General features: G+C 42.0%; 1 protein-coding gene across 6 annotated transcripts in view; it reads left to right on the forward strand.

Moving 5' to 3' along the window:
• Positions 1-16595, forward strand: part of stimate (STIM activating enhance) — a 147463-nt gene that overhangs the window by 98933 nt on the left and 31935 nt on the right. Inside the window, exon 8 of one of the 6 annotated variants that reach the window (XM_078543071.1) lies at positions 5065-5685. The exons of the other annotated variants lie outside the window; for them this stretch is intronic. Within the exon in view, the coding sequence (XP_078399197.1) occupies positions 5065-5133 (69 nt within the window). The 3' untranslated portion in view covers positions 5134-5685. Of the gene's footprint in view, positions 1-5064; positions 5686-16595 lie in introns of those variants that run through there. 6 annotated transcript variants of the gene reach the window in all.

Raw genomic sequence — 16595 nt, forward strand, 5'->3', positions numbered from 1 at the left:
CTTATAAAGAAGGCAAAGGCACATGGGATACAAGGTAATTTGGTAAGGTGTATTCAAAATTGGCATTATAGGAGGCAGAGGGTGATGACAGAAGGATGCTTTAGTGTCTGGAAGCCAGTGACCAGTGGCATACCACAGGGATCTGTGCTCGGTCCCCTATTATTTGTCATTTATATAAGTGACATAGATGACTATGTGGGGGGTAAGATTAGTAAGTTTGCGGATGACACAAAGATTGGCCGGGTGGTTAACAGTGAGGTTGAGTTTGTTGGGCTACCGGGAGATATAGTCGGGGTGGTCAAATGGGCAGATAAGTGGCAGATGGAATTTAACCCTGAAAAGTGTGAGGTGATACACTTTGGAAGGAGTAATTTGACAAGGAAGTATTCAATGAACGACATGGCACTAGGAAGTTCTGAGGAACCTTGACGTGTGTGTCCGTAGATCTCTGAAGGCGGAGGGGCATGTTAGTGGGGTGGTGAAAAAGGCATATGGGACACTTGCCTTTATCAATCGAGGCATAGATTACAAAAGTAGGGAGGTCATGTTGGAGTTGTATAGAACCTTGGTGAGGCCACAGCTGGAGTACTGTGTGCAGTTCTGGTTGCCACATTATAGGAAGGATGTGATAGCACTGGAAGGGGTGCAGAGGAGATTCACCAGGATGTTGCCTGGGATGAAACATTTAAGTTATGAAGAGAGGTTGGATAGACTTGGGTTGTTTCCGTTGGAGCAGAGAAGACTGAGGGGCAACCTGATCGAGGTGTACAAGATTATGAGGGGCATGGACAGGGTGGATAGGGAGCAGCTGTTCCCCTTAGTTGAAGGATCAGTCACAAGTGGGCATAAGTTCAATGTGAGGGGCAGGAGGTTTAGGGGGGATGTGAGGAAAAACCTTTTTACCCAGAGGGTGGTGACGGTCTGGAATGCACTGCCTCTGAGGGTGGTGGAGGTGGGTTGCCTCACATCCTTTAAAAAGTACCTCGATGAGCACTTGGCACGTCATAACATTCAAGGCTATGGGCCAAGTGCTGGTAAATGGGATTAGGTAGGTGGGTCAGGTGTTTCTCACATGTCGGTGCAGACTCGATGGGCTGAAGGGCCTCTTCTGCACTGTGATTCAGTGATCACTCTCTTTATCCCTAATAGGACCCACTCACCTCTTGCTACCTGCTTACTATTTAAACACTGAAGATTTTTGGGTTCCCTTTTATGTTGACTGCCATTCTATTCTCATTGTGCTTATTGCCACTACATCATATTCCCACACTGATCTTTGTGCTTGTAGGTCACCAGCCTTATTTACTGCATTTTGCGTGTTAACCTACATGCATTGTAGTCCTGTCTGCATTCCTTTTAGTTGTTAGTCCACGCCTATCTAATATGGTACTCATAGAATAATAGAAAGCTTACAGCACAGAAAGAGGTCACTTGCCCCAATGTGTCTGCGCCAGTCAAAAAATGAGCTGCCCAACCTAATCCCACTCTCCTGCATTTGGTCCATAGCCCTGTAGGTTACAGCACTTGAAGTGCATATCTAGACACCTTTTAAATGAGTTGAGAGTTTCTGCCTCTATTACCCTTTCAGGAAGAGTTCCATATCCTCACAACCCTCAGGTGAAAAAGAAATTCCTCAGCTCCGCTCTAATCCTTCTACCAATTACTTTAAATCTATGCCCCCAGTCACTGACCTTTCTGCTAAAGTAAATCCGCTCTATCCACGCCCCTCACATTTTTGTACATCTCAATCAAATTTCCCCTCAACCTCTGTTCCAAGGAGAGCAACCCCAGCCTCTCCAATCTTTCCTCATAGCTGCAATTTTCCAGTCCTGGCAACATCCTCGTAAATCTCCTCTGTACCCTCTCTAATGCAATTATATCCTTTCCGTATTGAAGTGACCAGAACTGCACACAGTACTGTTGTTGTGACCTACCTAATGTTTTATATAGTTCCAGCATAACCTCCCTGCTCTTATATTATCTTATATCGGCTAATAAATGAAAGGGTTCTGTGTACCTTCTTAAGCACTTGTGGACATTCACCCCAAGATCCCTCACTTCCTCTACATCTCTCAGTATCTTTCCATTTTTTGTGTAATGCTTTGCTTTGTTTAACCTCTCCAAATACATCACCTCACACTTCTCTGGGTTGAATTCCATTTGCCACTTTTTTGCCCACCTGACCAATCCATTGACATCTTCCTGCAGTCTACAGCAATCCTTCTCGCTATTAACAGCACGGACAATTTTTGTGTTGTCTGTAAACTTCTTGATCATTCCCTCTACATTTACATCCAAATCATTAATATATACCACAAAAAGCAGGGAACCTAGCACTGAGCCCTGCGGAACCCCACTGGAAACAGCCTTCCAGTCACAAAAACATCCTACTTCCTTCTTTAGCACTGTCTGACACTTATATTTTATACACCTCATTCCTCTTTCTTACTTCTATATGCTGGTGCCAATCCCCCTGCCAATTGAGTTTAAACCATCCCCTACCACCCTAGTGAACCACCCTGCAACGGCATTGGTTCCAGTCCTGTTGAGTTGCAACCTGTCCTTTTTAAATGGGTGCCTTTGTCCCAGAACTGGTCCCAATGCCCCAAGAATCTGAAGCCCTCCCTCCTACATCATGTTTCAAGTTACATATTGATCCTCCCTATCTTCCTATTTCTACTCTGGCTAGCGCACGGCACTGGGTGCATCCAGAGTTCACTACCTTCAATGTCTTTCTTTTTAAACTTCTTCCCTAGTTCCTGTAAACCTGATCTTAGGACCTTAATATCTGCTCTTTCTATGTCATTGGTACCAACATGCACCATAAATTCTGGCTCACTCCCTTCCTTTGCGGAATATTCTGACCCTCTCCATAATGTCCTTTATCCTGGTACCAGAGAGGCGACACACCATGTGGGACTCACGATGACAGAGATGGAGATGGTCATTGCCTGACTGTTGTGTGGTGCGAAATTTACCTGCCCAAACCTGAATGTTGTCCAGGTCTTTCTGTATGTGGGCATGAACTGCTTCAGTATGTGTGGAGCTGTGACTGGATCTGAACACTACGCAATCCTCGGTGAACATTCCCACTTCTGATATTGTGATGAAGAGAAGAGTCATTGATGAATTAGCTGAAGATGGTTGAGCCTAGGACACAGCCCCAAGGAACATCTGCAGCAATGTCCTCGGGCTGAGATGATTGTCCTCCAACAACCGCAATGATCTTCCTTTATGCTAAGTATGAGTCCAACCAGTGGGGAATTTTCCACCGATTCCCATTGAGTACAATTTTGCTAGGGCTCCTTGATGCCACACTCAGTCAAGTATTGCCTTGATGTCAAGGGCAGTCACTCGCCTCGCCTCTGGATTTTGGCTCTTTTGTCATCTTTGGACCAAAGCAGTCATGAGCTCTGGGGCCAAGTGGTCCTGGCGGAACTCAACAGAGCATCAGTGTGTAAGTGCTGCTTGATAGCACTATCGATGACACCTTCCATCACTTTGCTTGTGACTGAGAGTGGACATATAGGGTGGAAATTGATTGGATTGGATTTGTCCTGATTTTTGTGGACAGGGCATGCCTGAGCAATTTTTAATTTTGTCAGGTAGATGACCGTATCGTAGCTGTATGAGAACACCTTGGCTGCAAGCGCAACTAGTTCTAGAACACGTTCAGCGCTACAGCCGAATGTTGTTGGGGCCCGTGGTATCCCATGCACTCAGCCATTTCTTGATATCAGGTGTAGTGCATTGAAATTGCTGAGAACTGGCATCTGATACTAGGGGCCTTAGAAGGAGGCTGAGATGGCACACCTGGCTAAAGATGGCTCAAATTTACATTTGTGAGCTCTGCCACCATTGAGGATGGAGGTGTTCATGGATCCCCTCTTAATTGTGGTTATGTTAATGGACTAGTAAGCCAGAGACACAGCTTAAATTTAATTAAATAAATCTTGAATAGAAAATTAGTATCCTTAATGAATGAATCATGTATGTAACATGTAATCATGTAACTTAAGAATTGTCGTAATGATACATCTGGTTCACTAAGGTTCTTTAGCAAGGGAAATCTGCTGTCCTTTTACAATCTGGCTGACCCATGCCTCCAGACCCACAGCAAAGCGGTTGACTCTTAACTACCCTCTGAAATGACCTAGCAAGCCACTCAGTTGTATCAAACTGCTATAAAAGTATAATAAGAAAACCAAATGGACCACCAGCATCAACCTAAGACTGAAAGGCACAACCAGCTTAGTCAATCATGCCCAGTCCTCCTCACTAACAACTGGTGGCAGTTCAACAGACTAGTCAAGCAATAGCCTGACATAGTCATACTCACTGAATCATGCCTTACATTTAATATCCCAGACACCACTATCACCATCCTTGAGTATATCCTTTCCCACCGGCTGGCAGTAGTGGAATACAGTCAGGAGGCAGTGATCTTGGAAGTCCTAAGCATTGACACTGGACCCCATGATGTCTCATGGCATCAGGTCAAACATTGGCAAGGAAACCTCCTGCTGATTACCATATACTGCCCTTCCTTGGCTGATGAATCCATATTCCTCCATGGAAGAAGTACTAAGGATAGCAAGGGTGCATAATGTATCTGGGTAGCTGAATATTACCACTATTAACTGAATTGGTCAGGTCCTGAAGGACATAGGTGCCAGACTGGACTTCTTAGGTGTTGAAAAACTGAGGGAATTGATCCTACTTGACCTTGTCCTCACCAATCTACCTGTCACAGATATACCTGTGCACGACAGTACTGGTAGGAGTGGCCACTGCCCAGTCCTTGTGGAGACAAAGGACACCCCCATAATGTTGTGTAATACTACCACCTGTTAAATAATTGAGAACAGAGATGTGGGGAAGGAGCAGGGGAGTGGAACTTTGAAAGAGCTGGCACAGGCATTATGGGCCAAATGGCATCCCCCTGTGCAGTGTCATTCTATGAACAGCCATAAGGTGAGCAAGCAGTTTGCTGTGTTTTAAATTCAGGGCATCTCTAATGGTTGGAGGCAATCAGTAGCTGGAAATGTTTTTATTCATTCACAGGACATGGACACCGGCGAGGCCAGCGGTTATTGGCTATCCCTAGGTGCTCTGAGAAGGTGGTGGAACTAAATGTTTGCTCGTGCTTCAGACACTATTTTAGCCTGAAATTGTCTTGCAAGCAGAGCACCAAGACTCCGTCCCTTCCTTTTGTTGTTTCTGTGAATTTAAGTGACACTGCAACCTGTTATTTATTAATTAATATAAAATTAACCTGTTTTATTTGTTAACCAGTAAAAAAAAATCTTTACTTACTTACTCAAATAACTTGAGTTTTACTTTTTTTAGTCTTGAGTTTGCATGACTCTTAATTTTTTCTGTTCACCTTAAAAAAAAGACTGAAGCCATCATGTTCAGTGGCTGCACAAATTGTGTTCCTCTGCTTCCCATTCCAGTGCTCTTCCTGATTGCACTTTTTGAATCAGACTGTTCACATCTCCTGCTCAGTCCTGAGCTGTGTTTCAGACTCCATAACCTCTCCATCACAAATAACACTTTCTTCCACCTCTAGAACATCCCCAGCTTCATGATACGCACCCCCTCCCCACCCTTCACCAACACCATCCACCTCAACCTCTGAAATCCTTAGACATTCCTTTATCCCCTCCAGACTTCATCCCAACACACTTGTCACTGGCTTCCCATCTTCCACTCTCCATGAATTGCGGCTTAGTCAAAAATATACTGCCTGCATACTGTGCCATATTTAAGTGCCCACTCACCCATCAGCCCTGTCTCCACTGACTTGCTTTGGCTCTCCATCCTTCCTGTTTAAAGCCCTCATTCTCATCTTCAAGTCCCTCCATGGCCTTATGCCATTCTGTCTTTGCAACTTCTCTACCCCTGTGTTGCTCCCCTAACACAAGCTTTCTCTGGTTTTAGCCTCTTGAGCATTTCCACCTGTGTGCCCCATCCCTTCACTCCACCATTAAGCAGAAGTACTCTTAGCTATATGGGTCCCAGGGAGTAATTTTAATCCACAAAAACGACCAGTAAACTCTCAGGAGGTGGGTTGATTGTTAAAACCTTTTTAAGGAGACAGTGCGCTTCCATTTTGACACCTCCCATCACTAATCTCCAATATCTCACTGAAGTGGAATGGTCGTAAATAGAGTGTATTGCAAACAGAATGTAAAAGTTAGAGATCTGATGCAGAGGGAAAGGAGGTGCTGCTTTTTGCTTCCAATACTTATGGTCTTACAAGTAGATATTTAATTTAATCTACCTATAATTTAAACTAGATCAAGTAATTAGCTAAAAGACTACAAATTTTAATCTAAGTTGATTAAATACATTGGACTATCTACATTAAAAAAGTTTATATGGAGGTGGCAGTGCAGATGACGTACTGTAACTGCAGCATGAGAGTGTTTGCAAAGAGCATTGCAATCCCAGACAACCATATCTCCAGTAAGTGTCTGCAACTTGAGGAAATTCGGCTCAGTTATTGAGGCATCGGGGAAGGGGAGAGTTACCTTGGCATTTTTATCCAGGGGGCATTCACACCCCTTAGGTTGGGAAGTGGTATGGTTTAGTGAACAAGAACTTGAGAATGTGACTGGACATCAGGCAGGTGCAGTATCGGAGAAGCCTCCGCCTTTGCCGTTATCCAGCTGCCTGTGTGGATGAAGGCAAAGTCTGCAGGGTGACTGAGCAAACTGTCCATGGCGCTTTGGTACATGAGGCAGCACTAGAGCTAGGGGACACAGTTTAAGAATGAGGTCTCCCTTTTAAGACTGAGATGAGAATTTTTTTCTGAGGGTTGTTGGTCTGCGGCATTCTCTTCTCCAGAAAGCAGTGGAGACGACATCATTGAATTTATTCGAGGCAGAGTTAAACAGGTTTTTGAATTATAAGGGAGTTGAGGGTTATAGGGGACAGCCAGGAAAGTGGAGTTGAGACCACAAACAACTCAGCCATGATCTCGTTGAATGGCGGAGCAGGCTCGAAGGGCCGATTGACCTGCTTCTGCTCCTAAGTCCAGTGTTCCTATAAGGTGGTATATGAGGCCCTTCAAGTCGGGGGTAGTGAAAAGGAATACGGTCTTGATAAGGGATAGTATAGTTGGGGGATAGACACTGTTCTCTATGGCCACAACTGGGAGTTCTGAGGATTGTGTTATCTGCCTGGTGCCAGGGTTAATGACATCATCACCAAGTTGGAGGGCAACTTGGAGGGGGAGGATCCAGTTGTCATGCTCTATGTAGGTATGGTGTTCTGCTAAGAGAATTTGAGGAGCTAGAGTTCAAATGAATAAGCAGAACTTTAAAGTAATAAAATCTCTGGATTACAACCGTACCAAATTGAAACAGAGTGAGAGAGTTGAATATATGATTGAAAGAAGGTAGAGGTTTTGACTTATGGGGCACTGGCACCAATACTAAGGAGAGACAGAGTTGTTCCATTGGGACAGACTCTGCTTAAACCGGGTGGGGACCAGTGTACTGGCAAATCGAGTAACTAGGGTTGTAGATGGGGCTTTAAATTAAATTGCAAGGTTCAAGTGAGGGGAAATTTCTAAATCTAGAAGGAAAAATCAAGGCCACAGAGCTGTGTGGTGATTTAGAGAAAGATAAGTCGTGTGTGACAGAGACTAAAAGTATAACAATAATAGTGCATCAACGAATATGTTCAAAATGGGGAGGGAAATAGTAAAACAGTTGAAATTGAAGGTACTTTTATCTGAGGAATTTTTAACAGGACAGACAAATTAATACCCCAAGGAGAGTTAAATGGGTTTGATCTAATAGAGACATGGCTGCATGGTGACTAAGGTTAGGAAATACATATTCAGTGTACTTGACCTTTGAAAAGAAAGGCAGAATGGCAAAGGAGGTAGGGTAGCCCTAATCATAGAATGGTTACTGTACAGAAGGAGACCATCCATCATGTTTGTGCTGGATCTCTGCAAGAACAACTCACTTAGTCCCACTCCCCTACCTTTTCCCCAAAGCTGTGCAAGTTGTTTCTCTTCAGACAGCGATCTAGTTCTGTTTTGAAAGCGTCAATTGAATCTGCTTCCACCACACTCAGGCTGTCCATTCCAGTTCCAAATCACTCACTGCATAAAAAAATTTTTCCTCGTGTTGCTGTTGCTTCTTTTGCCAATCACCTTAATTCGGTGTCCTCTGGTTCTTAACCTTTCTGCCAACAAGAACAGTTTTTTTGCTATCTCCTCTGTCCAGACCCATCATGATTTTGAACACCTTTATCAAATCTCCCTTTAATCTTCTCTAAGGAAAACAGCCCCAGCTTCACCAATCTAAACACATAACTGAAGCTCTTCATCCTGGAATCATTCTTGCAAATTTTTTCTGCACCCCCTCCAATGCCTTTACAGCCACCCTAAAGTGTGGTGCCTAGAAATGAGAATGAGGCCAAACCAGTGAGGATTCATCATAACTTCCTTGCTTTTTTACTCATGCCCCTTTTTATAAAGCCCAGGATCCCCAGTGCTTTGACCCCTTTCACAACCTGTCCTGTCATCTTCAATGATTTGTGCACATATGTCCCCAAGGCTCTGTGCTCCTGCACCCCTTTTAGAATTGTATATTTTATTTTATATTGCCTCCTTGTTTTTCCTATCAAAATGAATCACTTCACACTTCCCTGCATTGAACTTCATCTGCCAGCCTGTATACTTCCTCTTGAAGTTTATCACTATTCACCTCTGAGTTAACTATACTTCCAAGTTTTGTGTCATCCGCAATTTTTGAAATTGCTATGCATACCTAAGTCAAGGTCATTCATTTCAATCAAGAAAATCAATGATCCTATTATTGACCCCTGGGAAATCCCATGTGGATACCTTCTGCCAATATGAAAGCAACCATTCACCACTATTCTGTTTCCTGTCACTTAGCCAAATTCATATCCATGCTGCCACTGTCCCTTTTATTCCAAGGCCTTTAATTTTGCTGACAAGCTGCTATGTGGCATTTTATCAAATGCCTACTGGAAGTCCATGTGCACCACATTGCCCTCATCAACCCGCTCTGTTACCTTATCAAGAAATTTATTTAAGTTAGTGAAACTCAATTGTCCTTTACAAATCCGTGCTGGCTTTCCTTAATTAATCCATATTTATCAAAGTGACTCTTAGTTTTATCAAGAATTATCTCTTCTAAAAACTTTCCCACCACTGAGGTTAATTTGACTAGCTTGTAAATTGCTGGGCTTATCCTTATACCCGTTTTTGAACAATAATGTAAGATTTACAATTTTCAGTCATCTGGCATACCCACTGTGTGTAAGGAGGATTGAAAAATTATGGCCAGGACCTGGCACGAAGCCTTCACTCAGTTATACATATTTTCCCCTTTGAATGCAAACTTCCATTGTTTCACTATGTCTTTGGACTTTACCCTTCTAAGAACAAAAAACTCTCATAGCACTAAGTTTTACCAGTAATCTTTGGGAAAAATAAACACACTGTTTCTAAACTTCACCTGGCTAGGTGACACATTTCACTCCTCCTTTGAAAACAATCCAGTCTGGTTTATTGAAAAATGCAAATGCCCTTTTACACCTTACATTCTAAACTTCCCCCATGTTTACCATGTTTACATCAAAGCCCTCAGACCAGCTGCCTTCAATCCAATTGAGTCTCACGCCCACACACATAGACACAGATACCACTATTTTACAATAAATTCCAATAACATTGAGAATTATTATATCTTCCTGGCACCCCCCTCCTTATTGAAAAATGAACCGTCATAATTTAAAAAGACAGCTTCATTTTTATTAACCCATCTTATACTATCTCCTATACTTACATTATTACATTACCAGTTGCATGCACTAACATAACAACATATGTATACAAATCCCTCATATCAACAGAAATCATTTCAGTTCAGTGTCCAGGTTTTAAATGTCCAATTTTCCCTTTAAGCTTCAACTCTTGAAAATGTATCTGCAATCAGGTTTTCTCATCCCGCTACATATATAAACTGTAGATTAAATGGTTGCAGTAATAAACTCCATCTGAATAGCCTTGCACTTCTGTCTTAAAATTTGTTGGAAATTTGTCCAGAAACTTTAAAGGATTTGTGGTCTGTATAAACAATTGTTTCTGACGAATTGTTTGCAACATAAATCTCAAAATGCTGCAATGCTAACACCAGACCTAAAGTCTCCTTTTCGATCATTGAATATCTTCTCTGTTGTATTTTCAACTTCCGTGAAAAATACCCTTTCGGTTTTTCAATTCCAGTGTCATCATCTTGTAACAATGTGGCCCCAATGCCTATATCACTTGCGTCAACGGCCAACTTAAATTGCCAAAATTGGTGTCATAGTTAATACAGTTTTCAAATTGTCAAATGCCTTCTGATTCTCCTATGTCCATTGAAACTTCTTGTTCTTTTTTAATAGTTCAGTCAGTGGAGCAGCCACACTGCTACAATCTGGTACAAATTTCCAATAAAACCCACTCATGCGCAGAAATCTCAAAACTTCTCGTTTTGTTGTAGGCATGAGGAAATCCACGATAGCCTTGACTTTCACATCTCTCGCAGCCACCTTACCATGTCCAATGTTATGGCCTAGATACGTAACTTGTACTTTTGCAAATTCACGGTGAGCCAAGTTCATCACCAAATTAGCTTCTTGTAATCGAGTAAATAATTCTTCCAAATGTTGTAAATGCTTCTCCCACGTCTGACTGAAAACTATGAAGTAGTCAATATAAACAGCACAATTGTTCAAACCTGCAATTACTTTGTCAGTCTTTGAAATGTTGCAGATGCATTTTTCATACCAAACGGCATGACTTTAAACTGATATAGTCCATCTGGCATCACAAAAGCCAATATCTCCTTTGTTCTTTCCAATAATGGTACTTGCCAATATCCTTTCAGCAAGTCAATCTTTGTGATAAATTTTGATTGTCCCACTTTCTCAATACAACCTTCCAATTGTGGTATAGGAAACAAATCCGCTTTTGTCACCGCATTCACCTTTTGATAGACTTTGTGTTCCAACTGGTTTCGGTACCAGTGCAATAGGCTCCAGTTACTGCAACTGGACTCGATATCGTTTTGAAGCATGAATTCGATTTCTTTCTGCACTTATGATAACTTTGCCGGGTTTAATCAATAAGGATGTTGCCTTAGTGAAGATGAAACTTCTACACATACATCATGTATAGCTGAATTCGTCCTTCCCAGCTTATTTCTATAAATATCTTTGTGTGACTGCAATAGCTTTCCTAAATCACTTTAACATTTGTCTGGAAGGTAACTCTTATTATATGTAAATTTTCATGTACCCCCTCATTATCCAATTTGACTGGAGGAAAATCAATTTCAGAATCCTGCATTTCTACTTCTTTCTCATTATCTACCAATACTAACACCTCTTTTTAGTCCTCTTCCCTGTCAAAGTACTTTTTGAGCATATTTACATGGCACACCCTCTGCTTCTTTCTTCTATCTGGAGTATTTATTAACTAATTCACTTCACTCAGCTTCTTTTCAATCCTGTAAGGCCCACTAAATCTTCACCCAGTCACCCTGTACTGGTAACAGAACTAGTACTTTCTCCCCAGCAACAAAGCTATGAGCTTTGGCTTTCCTGTCTGCTTTCATTTTCATCACTTGCTGTGATATCTTTAAATGTTCCCTAACCAGCGCACATGCTCTGTCCAATCTCTCTCTGAAATTTGATACGTAATCCAGGAGAGTAGTTCCTGAATTTTGACCCACAAATTTCTCATGAATCAATTTCATTGGTCCCCTTACCTCAGGACCATAAACTAGTTCAAAAGGAGTAAAACCAGTCGATGCATTAAGAGCGTCCCTAATAGCAAATAACAAGAATGGAATTCCCCAGTCCCAATCCTGTGGATAAGCCTGACTATACACTCATCATAGTTTTTAAGAGTTTGATGCCATCTTTCCAAAACCCCTTGTGACTCAGGATGATAAACTGTTGACTTCAACTGTTTTATTCTCAAACTATTCATTACTTCATTAAACAGCTGTGACATGAAATTTGAACCCTGATCTGATTGTATTTCCTTAGGTATACCATATCTTGAAAAAAAATTTAGTTAATTTTCCCACAATTCTCTTTGTTGTAATGTATCTCAAAGGCATTGCTTCAGGAAACCTGGTGTAGATATACATTATTGTCAGTAAGTACTGATTTCCACTTTTTGTCTTAGGGCAGGTTCCTACACAATCAATCATGGCCCTAGTAAAAGGTTCTTCAAATGCTGGAATTGGAATTAAAGGTGCTGGCTTAATCACTGCTTGTGGTTTACCTATCACCTGACATGTGTGACATGTTCTACAAATTTTGACTACAGCTCTTTGCAATCCAGACCAAAAAAAAAATGTTTTTGTATCTTCGCCTGTGCCTTTCTAATTCCTAAATGTCCCCCCATTGGAATTTTATGAGCTATCTTCAGAATCACATTTCTACATCCAAATGGTAATTCAATCTGATGCATCTCTCTCCAGCTTTCATTTGTTGAAACATGATAAGGCCTCTACTTTCTCATTAAAACATTATCCTCAAGGTAATAACTTTCTGTAATAGTTTTGCCTCTGTTTTTGAGTAAGCTGTCTGATATAAATGTTTTATTTGCAAATCCTTTTTCTGTAACTCCACTAACCTCCTTGAGTTAAACATTTCAGCTGAATTGTCTTCCAGTTTTTCTTCCTGAACAACTTTATTGAACAGTGTTAGCCAATTGGATTTCCACACCTTCTCCCTGCATTTGAACTTCCTCTTCTTTTTGTTTTAACCTATGAGCCTGTGACCTCATTATCAAATAATCCTAATCTTTCAGGATTATCCTGAAATAATCCAGGATGCTCTCTCTGCAATACTTCTGTTGAAAACACTTCTACAGGCTGTTTCTGCAACTGCTCCTTCACATTCTCTTGGGTAAATTGTGAACACGTTCCCACTTCTTTACCTATCACTGATTTTCCCTGTTTTACCTGTACACAAACCACTGGTTTGTGTGGGACCTTATCAAAAGCCTTCTGAAAATCCAAATATACCACATCCACTGGTTCTCCTTTATCTATGCTGCAAGTAACATCCTCAAAAAAAAAAACTCCCAAGTTAGGCAAACACGATTTCCCTTTAATAAATCCATGTTGACTCTGCCCAATTTTTACCATTCTTTTCTAAATGTTCACTTATTATATCCTTTATAATAGATTCTAACATTTTCCCTACTACTCACTTCAGACTTACAGGTCTATAGTTCTCCATTCTCCCTCTTCCTCCCTTCTTAAAGAGTAGAATTATAAGGCAAAGGCACATGGGATACAGGGTAATTTGATAAGGTGGATTCAAAATTGGCTCAATTGTAGGAGGCAGAGGGTGATGACAGAAGGATGCTTTAGTGACTGGAAGCCAGTGTCCAGTGGCGTACCACAGGGATCTGTGCTCGGTCCCCTATTATTTGTCATTTATATAAATGACATAGATGACTATGTGGGGGGTAGGATTAGTAAGTTTGCGGATGACACAAAGATTGGCCGGGTGGTTAACAGTGAGGTTGAGTGTCTTGGGCTACAGGAAGATATAGACGGGATGGTCAAATGGGCAGATAAGTGGCAGATGGAATTTAACCCTGAAAAGTGTGAGGTGATACACTTTGGAAGGAGTAATTTGACAAGGAAGTATTCAATGAACGACATGGCAGTAGGAAGTTCTGAGGAACAAAGGGACCTTGGCGTGTGTGTCCAAAGATCTCTGAAGGCGGAGGGGCATGTTAGTGGGGTGGTGAAAAAGGCATATGGGACACTTGCCTTTATCAATCGAGGCATAGATTAAAAGTAGGGAGGTCATGTTGGAGTTGTATAGAACCTTGGTGAGGCCACAGCTGGAGTACTGTGTGCAGTTCTGGTCGTCACATTATAGGAAGGATGTGATTGTACTGGAGGGGGTGCAGAGGAGATTCACCAGGATGTTGCCTGAGATGAAACATTTAAATTATGAAGAGAGGTTGGATAGACTTGGGTTGTTTTCGCTGGAGCAGAGAAGACTGAGGGGCGACCTGATTGAGCTGTACAAGATTATGAGGGGCATGGACAGGGTGGATAGGGAGCAGCTGTTCCCCTTAGTTGAAGGGTCTGTCACAAGGGGGCATAAGTTCAATGTGAGGGGCAGGAGGTTTAGGGGGGATGTGCGGAAAAACTTATTTACCCAGAGGGTGGTGACGGTCTGGAATGCGCTGCCTGGGAGGGTGGTGGAGGTGAGTTGCCTCACGTCCTTTAAAAAGTACCTGGATGAGCACTTGGCACGTCATAACATTCAAGGCTATGGGCCAAGTGCTGGTAAATGGGATTAGGTAGGTAGGTCAGGTGTTTCTCACGTGTCAGTGCAGAATCGATGGGCCAAAGGGCCTCTTCAGCACTGTGATTCTGTGATACATTTGCTACTTTCCAGTCCGCAGGAACTTTTCCAGAATCTATAGAATTTTGAAAGATAACCACCAATGCATCTACTGTCTCTTTAGCCACCTACTTCAACCCTCTGGGATTAAGCTCGACCGGTCCAGGGGATTTATCAACCTTCAATCCTGTTAACTTTTCAAGTACTACTTCTTTACTAATGCCAATTTCTTTTAGTTCCTCAGTTTTACAAGTCCCTTGGTTGCCTAGTATTTCTGGGAGATTTTCTGTATCTTCTTCCGTGAAGACAGATGCAAAGTAACTGTTTAGTTTCTCTGCCATTTCCCTGTTCTCCATTATAAATTCTCCTGGCCCCACCTGTAATGGACCCACATTTATCCTAGCTAATCTTTTCCTTTTCACCTACCTCAATAAGCTTTTACAGTCCACCTTTATGTTCCTCACCAGTTTGCATTCATATCCTCTTTTCCCTTTCTTAATCAGTTTCTTGGTCCTCCTTTGCTGGGTTCTAAATTGCTCCCAATCCTCAGGTTTACCACTTCTTCTGGCATCCTCATAAGCCACTTCCCTTGATTTAATTCAATCCTTACTTCCTTTCATTAACCATGGTTGATTTGCCTTTCCCTCTGGATGTTTGTGCCTTAGAGGAATCTATATCTGCAGTAGGCCATATAGTATTTCTTCAAATACTAGCCATTGCTTGTCTACTATCAAATCTTTTAGTGTATTTTCCCATAGCCAACTTGCCCCTCATACCCTCACAATTTCCTTTCTTCAGATTTGGACCCTAGTTTCAGAATGAACTATATCGCATTCAAACTTAATGCAAAATTATTATGGTCATTATTTCCCAAAGGCTCCTTTACAGTAAGGTTATTAATTAGCCCTTTCTTGTTACACAACACTAAATCCAAAATAGCCCAATCCCTAGTTGGCTCCTCAATGTAATGCTCCAGAAACCCAAGTTGTATACATTCCAGGAATTCATCCTTTACAGCATTAGTGTTGATTTGGTTAACCCAGTCTTTGTGTAAATTTAAATCACCCATTAATACTGTATTACCCACATTGCATGCATCTCTAATTCGTGATTTATACTGTCCCCAACGTTACCACTTTGGTGGCCTAAAACAACTCCCACCAATGTTTGCTGTCCCTTGCTGTTTCTTAGCTCCACCCAATTCTACACCTCTATTCTTCGATCTAAGATCCTGTCTTACCAATGTACTGATTTCGTCCCTTTTTAACACTGCTACTCCACCTCCTTTCCCTTTTTGCCTATGCCTTCTAAATGCCAAATATCCTTGGATATTCAATTAGCAATCTTGGTCACCCTGTAGCTACATCTCTGTAATGGCAATGAAATCATACCCATTTACTTCAATTTGTGCATTCAAATCATCAACCCTTTTGCAAATGCTACATACATTCAGATAGAGTGCCTTTAACTCTGCCTTTTTTAACTTTATTCTCTATTCTGATCCTATTTGATGCTTGCCAATGCTTCTTCTGGCTTCTATTTTTGCTTTCTACCTTTCTACTTCCTTTTATCAGTTTTGCTTCCCTCGAATTTGAGCTCCCTCTCAAGTTCCTGTCCACCTGCCAATCTAGCTTAAACCCTCCCCAGCATCACTAGCGAATCTCCCTGCAAGGATGTTAGTCCCGGTCCTGCTAAGATGCAGCCCCTCCATTTTGTACAGGTCTCACCTGCCCTAGAACCAGTCCTAATGCCTCAGAAATCTGATGCCCTCCCTCCTACACCAGTTCTCCAGCCACATGTTCAGTCTCCCAATTCTCCTATTTCAATGCTCACTAGCACATGGGACTGGAAGTAATCCTGAGATTACTGCTTTAGAGGCCCTGTTTTTCAATCTTCTTCCTAGTCCCCCGAAATCTGCTTTCAGGACCTCATCCCCTTTCCTACCTAAGTCATTGTTACCGGTGTGGACCATGACCTCTGGATGTTCACCCTTCGCAAGAAGAATATCCTGTAGCCGCTCCATGACATCCTTGACCCTGACACCAGGGAGGCAACGTGCCATCCTGTAGTCATCCTGTGGCCACAAAAACACCTGTCTGTTCCTCTAACTAAAAAACATCCCCTATTAGTACTGCTCTTCCCCTCTTCTTCCTTCCCTACCATACAGCAGA

The sequence above is a fragment of the Cetorhinus maximus genome, chromosome 6, assembly GCF_964194155.1.
Source record: "Cetorhinus maximus chromosome 6, sCetMax3.hap1.1, whole genome shotgun sequence".
Classification (NCBI taxonomy): Eukaryota; Metazoa; Chordata; class Chondrichthyes; order Lamniformes; family Cetorhinidae; genus Cetorhinus; species Cetorhinus maximus.